Genomic DNA, 16,838 nt, shown 5'->3' with positions numbered 1-16,838 from the left:
AGTTTTTTCTGGAACTGGCTCATTTGACTATAATCAAGTGCATGACAGTAATAGTATCTTGACAATTAAGTGACAATTATACATAAATGCTTTTTTATCAGCAGCAGCTGAAAGCCGCAGCTGTGCCAATATCCAAGTCACAGTTTGATTGACAACTAGTAACACAGCAAAATGATGACTGGTAAGAAGCCTCCTGGAAGCAGCTTACTCTGTAGAATCATAATTGCAGCTTCTCAGAGGAAGGGGAGGCAGTAAACAGCTGACACTCTAAGCAACTGGCTTCATGGAATGGGCGCTATTTTATGCATCAGACCGAAGGGAGGTTTCCTTCCTTCCTTCCAAAACAACATTGTAGTTGGGCAAAGAATTCATTTACTGAAATGAAATTCATTAACAGTTCATGACTCGGTTCGTTAAATTTACGTTTGTGGACAAGCCACAGACAAACTTGGACGCAACCTTTTTTTCTTTTCTTTTTTTTATTAAAAGCCAGTACAAAGAAAAGTATAAAACCACTATCAATAAAAGCATGTTCTTTATTGATTAACACACATGAAGACTTTGGGATTGGTTAAAACGTGCAGACATTGGACTTACAAAATATTCTTTTGCTTTCAAAGAAAACTTTTCAAAGATGCCCTTAAAAGGTTGTATCTCTGAAAAGTATGAATACATGAGCCAACATTAATGTGGGGAATAGTAAAATAAATTACTGACACAAGCAAAAGCTATCCAAGTGGCAAAATTATACATTCACATGTACAGAAAAGACTATTTACAACGTTCATAAAGGGACATAAACACAGCCCACTTCTTCCATGTCTTCCTTTGAAAAGGTGTACTTTAAAAGCAATTCTGTTGTATTTTTAACGAACATGGAACATGAGTTATATAGCATGTACAGACTACCTCAAAGGTACCTTTCCTAGTAGTTCCTCATGTTAAACTAATCAACTTTTTACAGTATTAATAGAAACTACATTTGGTTGCATTGTTTTGGTGTTACTCTGTAATTCAATGTCAGACAAATTTTAACATATGGTGATCTGAAGATATGGAACAATTTGAATACACAGCTACATAGTTCTAATTGTGTACCCTCATACAATTACCTAGTCCTCAAACTAGGTAATCCACCAGAGCATTTCTGAAGATGGAAGGATTTCTGCCCATGGAATGTGACTTTTTCTCATCTTCACCATTCTGCTGCAGAGCAAGGTGCTGCAGCAGAAGAGAAAGTTGCACTTCATGGGACAGAAACACTTCAGTGGATCCAAATCAACAGATTTCTACATGCAGTGGTTAATTGGGAGTGCTTATCTATGTAATCCTAACTGTTACCCTTTTTTATTTGACTTAGTGGCCAGCCATTATTTGTGGCAGACACCAAATTCCTCCTGCTACTTCTTTTCTTCAAAGCCTGGTATGAAGTTTCTTTAAAAAAAAAAAGCCTGGTATGAAGTGACTAAAAAGATACTTCCCCTCCCATAAGTCTCCTTGCATATTCTAGAAGACTCCGAGACTGCACTCATTTTGTACTGGACTTTTGCAAAAGGTAGATGCAGCATACAGTGAATGATCCTTTCCCCTTCAAGTTTTTTGGGGGGAGGTGGTGGTGGTTCATGGGTTCTCAGGAAGATGACCTGAGCAAGATGCAGGTCTAGGGATAGGAAAGTCACTGCTTGTGAGCTGACAACTGAATTTGGATAATCCTACTTGGAACCTTACAGCAGCTCTGAACTGCTGCACACAATCCCTCTGGGTGTATCCCTCCCTTATTATTCAGATTAGAGGACAATCACAAGGTAAGCCTTGATCTAGTACCAATGAAAATGGTCTTAATATCAGCCAACCAGAGATTCATCAGATCGTAGCTTTGAGAAATGATTTGTGTGACACGATCACCATTGGAAACTGCAAAATTAGAATGCCAAAGGAATAGCCAGCCATACAAACATCTCACTCAAGATTTGAGTGTGTGTGTTTTCCAATGGGACTTTTAGATGCATAAAATTCTGTATAAATTTAGAAGAAGGGAAGCCATCCATGCATTTAAAAATGAGTGTGTAGATTAGGTGCATGAAATACAGCATCTGCTCCATAAACAGTGGATAGTAGGGGGGAATATAAATTAGCCCTCATGTATATTTCATATGACCATGAATCTCTCTCAGAACTTTTAACTGTGGACCCTGAGGTTTTTATTTTTAAAATCATCCATTATGCTACCATGCATTTTTGTCTTATAAAAGGGTTCATATTCTGCAACATGAAGTTGTCATATAAAATGTTCTTACTCTAATTCCACATCTATTCAGCAGTTTTAAAGTTGAAATCATCCTTGAGATTGATGGAGAATGCTTGAATGAGTCAAATATTTTACCACTACAACATTACAGAATGTATTCAAATCTTGCTAAACAGGTGGGAAGAAATCAACCTATGAACACAATTTGGGACATAATATACCTTCTAAATGGGACTTAAATATACCAAAACTGATAAGGTTCAAATTTTTTTAAAATGGCTGTTAGCTGATGCAGCATGAAGTTTATCTGTAGTTCAAGTCTTATCAAGTCTCAAGAAAAAGAGCTGTCACTTCAAAATTGCATTTACATCCTTTAAAACAAATTATCCCTCCTCCCACTCTCTACCAAAATAAATAGTGAAATTCACACCAGTTTTTGCAAGTGTAGTTTTGGAAGAGTATCAAATAAATTAACTTGTATCAAGAAAGCTCCTTGAAATCCAATTCAGATGAATTGTGACTGGAAGACAGAACAGCATTAAAAGCTGATTGATCTTCTTAAGAAACTGTTGGTTTCTTCTTGCTTTCCTCCCTCCCCCCCCACCCCCAACCTTACTGGAAGCATTGGCATAGAATGATATGGCACATTCTCCATCTTGCTATATTGCATTCAATATTTACTTTAGCTGCTGAAGAATCACAGTGTTCAGGATATCAGCTTCCTCTAGCGTTAGGCTTTCATCTGTAAGTTCTTTATGGGGAAATGTAGTCAGAAGAACAAAGTCCGTGGTTGCAAATGAAGGACGAGACTGGATAATAAAATTTCGAATATCTAAAATTCTGTTGGCAAGTAAAGGATTTATATTTTAGTTTTTGAATCCATTTAATATTTGTTGCATTTAGTAATTAAATCGATTCTACATTATTGCCTGGTACACTCTGAAAAAGCCTAAAATGATTCTTGCTGTGAACACCAATGATGTCCTTTGCATGGAAAGAAAGGATAATAAATTGGAACTAAGATCCATTGGCACAGTAAACATTTAAACAGTTACACATTAGCTTACCTGTGTGTTTGATTGAATCTTTGTATTAAACGGCTTCCATCTGCAAGTCTAATTTGAATTTTAGTTGTTGGCATGGAGTCATCAATCAAAACAACAGCTTCAACAAAGGATTTTTCTTCTTCTTCAGGTGAAGATGGTGTGCTGACAATCTCAGGAGTAAGGCTAAAGAAATTGAAGCAAAAACTTATTTAACTGAAGGGAATTGTGAAATATTTATACAAATATGTTCTACTGAAATAAACCGGAATCACCTGCAATAAAATATATTTAGAATTAGGACAAAAGATGTGCTCTAAACATGCCTGCCTCCCTGCTCCCACTGATCTCTACAAAATATTTCTCATGGGAGATGGGGACCCTGAGGAAAAACATGAGAGATGCCTCCAGTGGGAAAGGGGAATTGGCAGAAATTGCAAATGTCAGCTTTCTGGTTAAAGTCACCGCATACAGAAATATTCTCAGGTCAACATGCAAACTATCCATCTCAGCACCATAGGGAATATTTCACACAGGTTCTAGGGATGGTAGGAATTAATTTGGTGTCTTTGGCAGAATGATGGGAAAGATACGAGAATGCTGTGGAACAGGAAACTAACTGAAAAGATGAAACAAGAGAGAGAATTGGCAAAAGGATATCAGAATAGGCAGTGAGCCTTGATTGAAAGGACAGGCAGAACTCCAAAGAATGTAGTGCCAAAGAAGGATAGAAGAGACTACATAGTGGAGAAACTTCTCACAAAGCCTAGGACTGTATGCTTTTGGAAGGAAAGGAAAGGTTCAGTAAAAGAATTGCTAAGGGCTGAGCCAAGAAGCAGAGGACTGGCTAAGTGAATGTGATGTCATACAATATTCAATAATCTACCTGCAAAGGCAGGGAGAAGAGGTTTCTGTCATAGAATATTAATATTATATCTTTGGCAAAGGATGTGAAAAACTTCACATGAGATCCAAGGACAGTCAAAGCTACCTGCTACTACTAAATAATACAGAGAGAATTATCTTTGCTCCATCTATTAACTGTAGGATGCACAAGATTACCGTTTTGAATAAATAAGCCAAATTTGCAAGTAACCAGGCAAAGTTCATTAGATGCGTATGTTTAGATTCTCAGCAATAATTAAACTTTTGATGTCTATTTTAATTAAGAGCAATTTAAAAACATTATCAGCATTTTTTTTAAAAAACTTTTGTCAAGTAAGAAACTGCAATTCATAAATTCAATTCTCTCACATAAGACAAGTTACAGATCTATTTGAAAGTTTTTATTAAAGGAGGAAAGAAGTCAAGCTGCTTATGTTATCAGAAGGCTCAATAACATTATTTCATATATCCAAAACCAAGAAGAGAAGTTCATTTATCCCACTACTGCCATGAGCTCAGTAGGCGGCCTTGGGTAAGCCACTCCTCTCAGCCCAAGCTCTCCAGCTGTATTGTGGGGATATTAACTAAGGATGTGTGATCTGAGTTTCTGAATCGGGCCCAGAATTGGGAACCCCGAATCAAAGCTTCCCAAAGCAATTCGTATCACTGTGGGAAGCTTCGGGTCAAGGGGTTTAAATGCCCCTTTCTGTGCCGCTTTGCAGCGGCATGGAGAGCGGCATTTAAACCCTGGGATCAGCTGCTTGGCTGGGGAGATCCCCACCAAGCAGCTGATCCAGCTGGTGGGGGTTTAAATGCCTCTTTCTGTGCCGCTGTGAAGCAGCATGGAAAGGGGCATTTAAACCCATGGATCAGCTGTTTGGTGGGGGCGGAGGCAACGCGGGCCCCAGAGGAGCCAACTCCAGCCTTCGACGACAGCCAGCTGGCTGCTGCAGGGGTGGAGGAGGCAGCGCGGGCCCTGGAGGAGCTGTCTCCGGCTTTCCCTGCTGACCAGCTGGCTGCTTCGGCGGCGGCGAAGGTGGCACAAGCAGCAGAGGAGCCGGCTCCGGCCTTCCCCACTAGCCAGCTGATCAGCCTCCCCTCTCCCTGCCGGCCAGGTAAGTGGAGTGGGTGGGGGTGGGTGGGTTTGCCCCAGGGGGAGTGGGAGGTTTGCTCCCTCTCACTTCAGTATGCTCCAAATCTTTACGGAGCATACCGAAGTGAACTAAATACCAGAATCCCGAAGTGGCTTGCTGCTTTGGGGTTCTGGTAATTCCAGACTTTTTTCCCCACTTTGGGTAAACCCAAAACAGGAAACCCAAATCTTTTGGGGACATACACCCCTAATAATAACACTAACTTGTTCACCACTCTAGGTGAGGCACTAATCTGTCTAGAAGAGTGGTATATAAACACAGTTATTGCTGTTGTTATTATTATTTCAAGAAAGTCTCTGGCTAAAAACATGGAATGCTGCTATACAGCCTGGACTGATTAATCTAAATCTTTGACAGTCATGGAGGCATTCTCCCTTCAGTCCTCCTTCAGTCTCCCTTTCACAGCAGCCTTCAGTAGTAAAAGAAGCCCAGATATTTATAAGTTAACTCATATAACAGATGTATTTCAGTAAGCAGTGCAGACCACATTTGTCAGTACTACTAATAAATGATAGTCAGCAAATATTTAATACAATATAAAATCAGTTGAATATATGTTGATTTAAACTATTAGAGCTCCAACTTTTGCATTAACTGAACATTACTAATCCCAAACATTTTACAAATCGGGCCAGGTCTGCGTGCATGAAGCTGATCTGCACCTACACGTGCTTTATTGGACAGAACAGTCTAGACTCTATAGTATTCTCTACAGCCATCTTCAATTGCAAAGTGCATGGCATGACATACCTTTAAAAAAAGACAATTAAGGATTAAAAAAAAATAACCTTCCAAGCTTCTGGCCTTCTCCACTGAAAGCTTTGAATCTTAATCTAGGCCTTATATATTCTTGCTCCTGATGATCTTCCATATCTAAATTTACTTGGCCTCCATGCACCAATCGTTGAAGTTCTGCAGGAATCTCTCTGGATAACAAGCAAAATCAAGATCAGTGTTATACAGGAATGCAGAGCACAAATTAAACAATGGGAGCAAAGAGCATTGCCGCAACCCTAATTCTATTGTCTGTAAATATACATACCTTATTAAAAAGAGTAAGCATAAGCTTAAATTGTCCTCATTTAAAAATTATCACAACAATTTCCCATTTTTCTTAATAAGATGAAGTGTTTTATCGTGGCTGGATCATATGCTTTATATACTGAATCTGGTGTTATGCATCATTACTAATATTACAAGCTTTTCTACATCTTCATGTATGCCCCACAAGATTAAATAAAGTGTCTAGTTAATTACCAGTATGATAAAATGCCCCAGGTTGCAGAAAAATCTAAAATCTAAAAAAATAAAATTGAGGGATTAAAAAAACACCAAAATGATAAAAGGAGTGCCTGTAGCTTTAAAAAGGTGCCCTCAGTGGCTGTTGCTAGGCAACCACAATAATTTAGAAAGTATTCCAGGCTTGGGTTCTGTCAGTAATAGGTAGGGAGAGGGAGCAGGGCCCTTTCTGGGGCTGATTTGGCCTTTGAGGGAGGACTCATTGGGGCTGGGCCTAGAAGCAACCACTAGGTATCTTGATATCACAAGACTTGCATGATTTACCCAGGACCAGCTGCTTGCTACTGTTCAACAGCGGACCACCCCAATATAGACAGTGAACTGTAATGGTTATAGTTTCAGAGTAGGATCTGGGAGACCCAGGTCTGAATCATCACTCTGTGCTGTAAGCTCACTGGGTGTCTTTGATTCAGTCACACACTCTCAGTGTAATTTTCCTCTCAGGGTTGTTGTGAGGATAATATGGAGGCAAGGAGAATGATATAAGTTGCTTTGGGTGAGAAAGGCATTATATAAATGAAGTGAATTACTAAATATAAATGAAAATGGGGGGGGCAGATAAAAGATAAGTTGTTTAGTGGATTTGAAGGAGAGACAGGCATTGGTAAAGGTGAGCTTATGCAGGCATCCAAGAGGAGGAAAAGAGGAAATAGTGTTGGAAGGGAACACAGGGGAAACTGAAGTACCGCAAGTACCCCAGTTCCCCACCAAGCAACTGGGCCTGGCTCAGCCAGCACCACTGTGATAAGTCGACCCTGGCCTCTACCATTTTGAGAGCAGCTTATGATATCACACAGCAACGACCTTTATTGGCATAAATAATACAGACGGAACAGAAGAAATGTTGTAGAATAAGTTCATAGGGCAGCACAATCATGTCCCCAGACAGCAAAATTAACTCGAGATACAGCACAGTCATAGGAGGCTTTATAAAATATTACCCTTGACTTCCACACATAAGCCAAGAATTCAGCAATGGATAGAGTTATTGCTGGACTCTTGTCTGCTAAGAAAAATTTTAGATCCTTATCCAAAAAATCCCTCTGCACAGGAAAAAGGGGACGAATCAATAAACTACGCATAACAGAATATTTGGGGCAGCGAAAAAGATTATGTGAGATTGAATCAGGTTCCCTCAGAGTACAGTCACACAGTCTATCCCTATACGGAATACCCCCGTATCTGCCTGTGACCACTGCTGAGGGATAGAGATTGAACCTCGCTAACATAAAAGCCCTCCTAAACACTGGGTTTATCAGATCAACAATATACGCCGCCATGGTGGTATGCGAGGAATAGAGGGACAGTGAATGAGGGGAGCAGACTCTGGAGCTGCCGGCATTAATAGTCTGCACCTCAATATCCCAGATTCTCCTCTTGACCACCTGCAGAACTGCCACCTCACACTATTATATAAAGGTTCCAAGTCGATTCCTAAGGAACCAATCTTTTCCACTACAGCCTGTGACCAATCCAAAATAAAGGGATCAGTTAAAAGTTGAGCCATTAGGCTGGTAAGGGAGGATCGAAAATGAAGACGGAGCCAAAATTTAATCGTAGTGATCCAGGCCCGAGATTCTAATCAGGTGCAGATCCAATTCCTTACAGAGGGTAAACAACGACACTGAATTGGATAGACCAAGGATCCTACACAGGAAGACAGAGTAAATACGCTCGATTCTTTTAGTAAAGGACTGTATCCAAATAGGAATTCCGTACAACAGTCGAGAAATAACTGTTGCTTGAAAAATCTTAACCACTGCTGGGACAAATAGATTGCCCTTTTGAAAAAAAAAATGAATCAAGGCTGCAGTCTTATTCTTGGCTAAACTTAGAGAGTGCTCTCTATGTGGGCACCAACTCAGATTGTAATGGACTAGCAATCCTAAGTAGCGGAAAGATTTTACCTGCTGTATTTCTTTTTTCGCTATTAGCCAGCGGTTGCGTTTCCAAGATTTAGAGAAAACCAACATTTTTGTCTTGTCAAAATTAATAGAAAGAAAGTTCCGAGAGCAATATGCATTAAACTCGGATAAGAGATGAATAAGGCCGATTCTTGTAAAGGAAAGGATAACCGCATCATCTGCATAAAGCAGAACTGGCACTGCAGCCGTATTTAATTTAGGAGGGTGGCCATTAATCCTATCCAAACAAGAAGGCAAGTCAGAGATAAAAGGTTAAAAAGGGAGGGGGCAAGAATGCACCCTTGCTTGACTCCTTTAGAGACAGGTATCCACTTAGTGAGAGACCCTTTCCCATCAAATCTTACCTGGCAAAAATTGGACGTATGTAATTTCCGAATCAAAAATAAAAGGCGTTTATCAATCCCCAGTTCGATAAGTTTATCCCATAATAAAGATCTATTAACAGAGTCAAAGGCTTTACGTAGGTCAACAAAGGCTGCATAGAGTTTACCACGCAGGTGGCAAGAGTACTTTTCGGCTAAAAAAGCTAGAGTGGAGCAATGGTCTAACGTGGATTGATTCGCTATGAAGCCAATTTGTTCACGTCCTGGGAGATTACGATCTGCCATCCATTTGGATAATTTGATAAGAAGATGTTTGGCATATAGCTTCCCTAATACGGAGAGTAAACTGATCGGTCTGTAGTTGTCAATATTATTGGGATCCCCTTTTTTAAAAAAGGGGACTACAACAGCACTCAGCCAAGAATTAGGGAGGACACCGTACCAATCAATCAAGGTAAACAGGTGTGCAAGAGCTCGCGACCACCAGTCAATGTTATCTTTCAATATCTCCGCTGGGAGCCCATCCAAACCAGGGGCCTTATTAGATTTGAGGGATCCAATGAGATCGACAATTTCATCTTGGGAAACGGGGAGCCAACTGGGGATATCAGAAGGGATTAATCCAAAATTATTCAAGTCTAAGGCAGAGGACTCGTTAAATAGGTCGTTATAATAAGAATACCATCTGGCCGAAGGAATAGCGCTAATGGGGGCAACACCAGTTGAGGCATTAAGTTTACCAGCCAATAGCCAAAATGCTCGATTATCATTAATTCGGACAGCATCGAAAAGTTTAGCCCATTTTTTCAAATAGAAAGCATGGTTTTTTTGGGCTAACAAATGACCATATTCCCTTTTAAGCTTAAAAAACAAGGTAGGGGAGTAGGCAGAGGATCTCAACTGAGACTGACGAAAATATTGTCTAAGTTTGCTTTTAAAAAGCAAACATTCTGTATCAAACCAAGCATTTGGAGAGATGATTTGGTTATTAGAAGTCATTGGTTTGGCATAAGAGGAGATATTAATTATAGAATTGTAGGCTAAAAATGCCTTTTCCCATGACTCAGCTTCGATTAAGCTGCATCTTAACTCAGAGCCCTGGAAGCTAGACATCCAGAGGGAGATCTGTTCCTGGCTTATGATATAAAAATCATAAGCCCCTTGAACCTGATGTGGCTTGATCCGCATTAGGGAAATTTCAGCCAGCTGAGCAAAGTGTTGCCGGATCCTGCCTGGGAGAATGAGTCACCGACTAGAAGGTGAATTCAAATGCCGAGGACTGGATGTGATTGGCTCACCACCTTCCCGCGCTGTGGAAGTGTTCCCAATCCTTCCTGCCTTTCCGTGATTGAATCCCATCCTAAAGGCTGAGGGCCATCTATCAGCTCTGATAAGTTTACAACTCCTTGTGAATATTTATTCAAGTCTCTAAATTCATGAGTTAAACTCTGGGAACACTCATTAGCAAACCGTTCCTTTTAGCAAATCGATTCTTTTGTCACACCCCAGTAGCACCAATAAAAAGTAATCAAACCTTTGTCATTCCCAGAAGCTGACCTTTAAGGTCTTTGTCCCCAGCCTCAGGATATGATTTGCCCTATAAGAATCAGGGCTCTGCTCCATTCAATTCATGCACACTTTCCTGGATCCAAGTGCTGTACTCTTCGGGTCTCCCTAAGCCTCTCCTGGTCAAGAATGCTGGACGTTTGAAACCCTCTTCCTTTGTGGATTGCTCTACCCCGCTTCATGGATAGGTAATTATCACCCGAAATCCCTCAAATCTATTCCACTTTCACCACTGATTTTCCTAGGAGTCTTGTGTGCTTGTGAACAATCTCTTGTGTGTATGTTTTCCCCTTTAAATAAAAATTACTCTTTAATTCAATACCACAGACTTGTCAGTTTCCTTGGGGAGAGGACCCCGTAAAACTGGTGGAGTATCCTGCTGTTACCCCTCTCGCATAGCCTATTCTTTGCCACTAATTCACCCTACTCACAAGGAGTCCCATTTCAGTAACATCATGCAACTGGGCCATACGGAAGAGGGCGCTGGGAGTAGGAACAGGGAAAGGTGAAGACAGGGAAGGCAGATAAAGATGGTTGGGAAGGAGAGAAAGAAGCAGGAAAAGGGGGAGATAATATGGGAGGCAGAGAACAGAAAGATGACATAGTGGGGGAGAGGAAAATGAGATCCCCTCTCTCCCTGCACGTCCTTGCAGATCCCCATATGTATAATACTAACAGCTTTGATCTACAGTACACATAGCCTGGGATTTTGGTTGGCAATTAAATTTCTTCCATTCTCTAATGATACCTACACATTGACCAAAATGATTAAAATCCACAGTTACAAAAAAATTCACAAAACTGATATCATAAACTTACCCTCTTTTAACAGATTCAAGAAACTCAGCATTTACTGGATCTGTGTAAGATCTCAGCTCTCCATCGTCTAAACTGAAACCATTCCTCCACAGTTTAAGCAATATTTGAATCTATCAATAAATAAAATGTATTTTTGTAATAGCGCATCCCTCTCTCTCACACACAAAGAAATAACTTTGGTTTGTTCATTATATAAATGACTCGTATAAGTAGGTCTCAACAATTACCCTCTGATTCTGTAAACTTAGCTCTAAAAAATCATATTCCTAGTTCCTTTTCTACAAGCTGTACCTGTACTATCTCCATTAAGATATTTTTCTTTACATTAAAAGGTGTAAAAGAATTCACATTTCTTTATGTTAAGAGTTCAAATACTTATGACTGGAGCTATGATTAGTGGTTATATAATATGATATTGTAAAATATATATCATCAGTTCAATGCAACCCATGAGAAGCCAATCTTGCACCCAGCTATGAGCTTCTGTAACTACCCCTTGAAGGCAGAGATGGTTTATGAAGGACAGGTTCTTTGGTGGTAGCATCTATTGCGCACAACAGGGAATTTTATTTTGCAGAACGTAACTTACATCTTGCCCATGCTGATTTTCTCCATATATGTATTCAGAACGCTTTCGAGATGAGCTGCCCAATCTGTATCCACCACCAGAAAATGACTAATAAAATATTTTAAACATAAATCTGTATTAGAAAGCAACAATACCAATTTACACTTATTTAACTATAAACTTTCACCATATCTACTTCTATTGTAAAGTAGTGCAGTTAATAAAGACAAAGGACTTACTTATACAATTTCTAATGAGTCAGTTAAGGAAATACTTTGTAAAATATGCATCGTGTGGAATAGAAACAATGTATATTTAAGTTATAATAAAAAAGATTTGGAAAAAAGTCAACAACAACAGACTGAATTTAACATGATTAAACAATGTAATTAAGTAAGCACAAAGTACTATTTTCAGTCCTGGTGACACTTGCCTATGCTCCCCTCATAATGAGCATATTACCTGAACTCAGAGTCCTTTAATATAGCTGCTGAACTATATCAGGATTCCTGCAAATCTTTTACATAAATAAGCAGATGTACTCCTTCACTAACTGTGCAATTCTAAACAGATTGCTTTCAACAGGACTGCACAGCAATTTTAGTAAGAGAAAGAGGACACAACCAAACACACCTGCTGCTATTTACCACTTAACAGAAAGAGCACTCTTTCCTCCTAGTCCCTACCAATAGTAACTGGGATTGGGATACTAGCATCATTAAATAATCCTTTCTGGCAAACTTCAAAAAGGAAGCATATGCACTTTACACCTGACCCTTTCCTCTGCAAATTCAGTTCACATTTTTTAATGAAAAAATGGAAGCATAATAATTTAAAGTAAGAAAATCAAGTATGCAACTTTTATAAATGGTTTGCTAAGTAAAACACTCTGAATTAAAATGACTGCTCACTCCCTAACTAAAATTACTTCACATACGCACTTTAGCTTTATGACAATCCCCCGAAGCTCTTGATACTTCATCCAAAGGGACTGCCCCATGTTCTCTTGCTTCCTTGAAAAGTTCATCAACAATTTTGCTTGGAGTTTTATTAGACGATCCAACTACCTGGAGCCCCCTATATTCTGAATCACCTGAATAATATCTTTAAACACATCAGAGTATTAATCAGTGTCAGCTTTTCAGTAATACTCAAAGATAACCACATTCCATCCAAAATACTGCTACCAAAACAAAGGCAAATAGCTTTGAACTGCCAACAATTCTCCAAGCAAATCTTGTAGTTCTCTAGACTTTTTAAAAGAACTGTAATACACTGTACATCAGTACAATGCTGATGGAGATTAACTACTGATGACGATTAAGTAAACATACTACAGATGATCACTGCAGGACTGAAAAATGATCAGGTGCCACAATTCAAACTGTAAAGCCAAATAAATCCAAAGTTCAATTTACCAATTAAATAGAAAGTTTAGCAAAAGGCTTTAGGTTAGTTTGTTAGAGCTTTTTTGATTGCTTTGCTAAAGGATAAGGCATGTGGAAACTCAGAATCTGGACAGTTAAACAATTGGAAGCTGATTAGAAGGTGCATTCATCATTAACCCACAAACTCAAGTCTTCCTAATGGAATATATAATGGAATTTACAGTAACCTTCAACTAAACACAGCTTCTTATATGGTAGTTGCAGTTGTGCCAACATAATCCTTCAAACGTAACAGATATGTCAGCTGTGTGGAACATCATCCATGTATTTTAGCTCCCTGTGTGCTTGATAAAGCTCTTTTATGGTTTTAAAATAAAAGGGCAGAGGTATTTGTCACCATGTAGGTTAGAAAAAGTGACATGAGAATAAACTTTGAGTAACAGTTCTAAATGGCAAAAATTTAAACACACACACACACACACAAAGGATACTGAAGAAATAATGCAACATTGTTATATACAGAACCAGGCAAAACATAATCACATATCTAAAACTTGTGTCTTGAATTGGAAGCTTATCAAGGCAACTCAAAAGTAACATAATATTTCTCTCTCCATTTGCAGAAAACAACAACAACAAAATAAAGGAAATTGACAGAGGAAAAAAATGTAAAAACATAAGTTAGTAATGAATGATTTATATCAATTAAAGTTTGTTAATTTACAATACCTTTGGTTGTCCTTGTCATCACTCATACTTCTTTCTGGTTTTCTCAAGCTTCTGAAGGAGTCAATTTTAAGACTGCCAAGAAATATTTATGTAACATTCTATTTATTTTATTACACCACCAGCCTTATGTTAAATTATGTTGCCAGGAACACTGTGATATCCTTATGTAATTTACATAACTTATATCAGACACTTCCAAATCTGAAGAACCCAAAAAATAATTTTAAAATGAGTCTACCCTAAATCAGCATCTTAATCACCAGTGGTGTATCTCAGTTTGTTCAGCATTTTCTACAAGCTTAAGTGGAGGCTTTGTTGTAGCCTTTTTGGCCTATCAACAAATACAACCATTTAGTAATATATGGACATGCACCTACCTCTACATAAAGAAACCTTATTGATTTAAATCCTTGCTCAATATTAGCATTTGTTATGCCCTATTTACAAGTTTCACCACAGATAGTACTACATAGAATATAATAAGGGTTTTGGGTTTTTTTACCTTTGAACTGGTAATCTTGGATGACTGGCCACTCTAGCTGTTGGATTATCAGATTGCAATGGTTGTCTTTTAATTTCATCTTCATATAAACCAGCCAATGCAAGCTATATGGAATGTTAATGTTTACAAATATAAGATAAACTACTAAAGCTCAACAATTATAAGTCACAGTTCAAACACTACTTTGTGTGTATGAGAACTATTTTCATATTCACGTCATGTTGAAAGAACAGTTAAGCAAAGTGTTCAAGAGACAAAGGACAACTCATCAGCAAAATAACTCTTCCTTGTAACAGCTGACACTTATAAGATTAGATTTTATTTTACAATCAGTATCCGTGCTTTTTTATTTTTTAAAAAGGTGCTGGTACTCATATACCAGATTTCTACCAATTCCCCACTCAGGACTTGAGTACCCTGAAAAGGTACTCAGCACTGACATACCTGCACAAAAAAGCCCAGACAAACTTCAATACAATAAGAGCAAATGTAGAAAACTGAACAAAAAGAACGTATTTAGAATGATACATTAACTGCTATAGAAAATACTTTTTAATATTTTACAAACGATATCATATTGACTAGATGAATGATCTTCACAAATTTTATGCTCAAAAGGATAAATTGTTAGTAAGACCCAAACTACAGGATAGATCAACGTTTTCATATCTAAAGCAGAAGGGCGAGGAGAAAGTATTACTTTTCAACCAAACTACACCAATGTTATGGCTATCTCTTGCTTTCAGCATCTTTGTTCTAGCTTGCCTCACCTTCTACAACTGCATTAGGCTAAGGATAAAAATGCTAAGGTCTACAGAACATAGTGAAGTAAGATGATTCAATTTCCTTTGTCCGTGCACTCACTTTTGTGTCACAAAAAGTGTTCTCCTATGGTTTAGGTACAAGAAAATATAAATACATTTGGATTCTCCACATCTAGTTTGGTCCTTAAACATACAGTCGGATACATACTGCTGTGTTTTTGTACATGTACTATATTGTCTTCTGTGTTGTCCACAGCAATATGACTGGTGTATGTAGATCAGGAATTTGACAAAGATATCGTAGAACTAAATTTATGTCTGTGCAATTTCTATTGTAGATATATAATAGGGCATTTGGCCCAAGTCCCCACTTTTCTACTACAGTCTTGTGCCATGGCAGATGCTTTCCTTTTGTGCCACATCTGGAAGAAGGGCAGGCCATAATGCAAGAAGGGGGCATAGTGTGCTATCGCAACTATGAAATAAAAAAGAATGCAGCTATGTGTTTTGAATCTTCCTTCAAAAACCAAAAAGTATTATGACTGGACAGCGTTTCCTAAATGCCAACACTCCATGCAGTTGATTTTGCTGATCTATAATTCAACTATAACAGGAATTAAAGACAGCAAAAATTACAATGAAGTCAGTAATTTCAATAAATAACTAAAAGTAGATAAAACATTGATTTTAGAATACAACAAAATACCTTACCCATCCTGACAAACTGTGTGATATAAGAAGGTGGGATTTCAGCAGGCCTAACCATAATAATTTCATTATGGAGAAAAATCCTCCCGTGCATTTGTTAACCAATTTGTCAAGTATTTTTAAGGGGCACATCAAATACTCAGAAACTGAACAGCCAAGCACCCAGTAGATCAAAGTGACACATTGTTCACTGAGAGGTCTTCAAGACCATTTGGTAAGTGATTTTATGATGTTACAGAGTTTGGTGAAAATGCTGCTTATATCCTGTAACAACCAAGCAGGCTGGCAGAGATGAACGTATATAACTCAAGGAAGAAAGTGCTCTTGATATCATGCCAGTTAAAACAATGCACTGCCTCCTCCCAAAGGAGAGTGTCCCTTTCCTCCTGCGGCCCACCACTGGCTGGGTCCCCTCCCCACTGAAATGACCTAAAACGGGCACTTCCCTTTCACCCCAGCGCTCCTGCTGGGGCACGTGAGAAGCAGCGACAATCAGGAAGGGGAGGCGACACCGCCAAGGCTTGTTCCCTGCGCTCCCGCCTCCCGCGACAGCATTCTCCCTGCCCTCCGCACCTGTAAATCCCGGACGGTGGGGGGTCGGCCGCTCCCCCGGGGCGCTTTCTCGCGCCGGGCCCCGCTTGCCCCAACGGCCGCTTCCTTCTCTTGCTGCCCGGTAGCCGCTCCGTCGTCCGCCATCTTCAGCAACAGTCGGAAAAGAGCCGCTCCCTGCACTGGAGCGAGCGGCGTGCCAGGGGGAGGGGCGGAATCTGCGAGGAGTTCTTCCGGCCGCGACGGTCGTCATAGCAACGGGCACTCAGCGGCAGGACCATTTCGGGCCCTTCCAAAGCCTGAAGGGATGGGGGGGAGACGGCTCTGGAAAAGGCCCCGCTCCGCCTCACACCCAGGGAGGGAGCGTC

The 16,838-nt window shown here is 39.5% G+C and overlaps 1 protein-coding gene across 2 annotated transcripts; it reads right to left on the bottom strand.

The window, feature by feature from the left end:
- Window positions 1-518: 518 nt before the first annotated feature.
- Window positions 519-16,617, bottom strand: UBXN2B (UBX domain protein 2B). Of its 2 annotated transcripts, XM_054986014.1 has the most exons (9): window positions 16,495-16,617; window positions 14,450-14,553; window positions 13,948-14,019; window positions 12,772-12,934; window positions 11,852-11,938; window positions 11,263-11,372; window positions 6,119-6,256; window positions 3,316-3,477; window positions 519-3,088 (listed from the first exon to the last, which is right to left on the bottom strand). In XM_054986014.1, the coding sequence occupies exons 1-9, from the start codon at window positions 16,615-16,617 to the stop codon at window positions 2,926-2,928; spliced, it is 1,122 nt and encodes a 373-aa protein (XP_054841989.1). In that variant the 3' UTR covers window positions 519-2,925. The 2 variants fall into 2 exon arrangements, with proteins under 2 accessions (XP_054841989.1, XP_054841990.1); XM_054986015.1 differs by lacking the exon at window positions 13,948-14,019.
- Between the last annotated feature and the right edge of the window lie 221 nt (window positions 16,618-16,838).

The sequence above is a fragment of the Eublepharis macularius genome, chromosome 7, assembly GCF_028583425.1.
Source record: "Eublepharis macularius isolate TG4126 chromosome 7, MPM_Emac_v1.0, whole genome shotgun sequence".
In the NCBI taxonomy this organism is placed as follows: Eukaryota; Metazoa; Chordata; class Lepidosauria; order Squamata; family Eublepharidae; genus Eublepharis; species Eublepharis macularius.
Note: the sequence above shows the minus strand (reverse complement) of the source record. Positions and strands in the feature narration are given on the sequence as shown.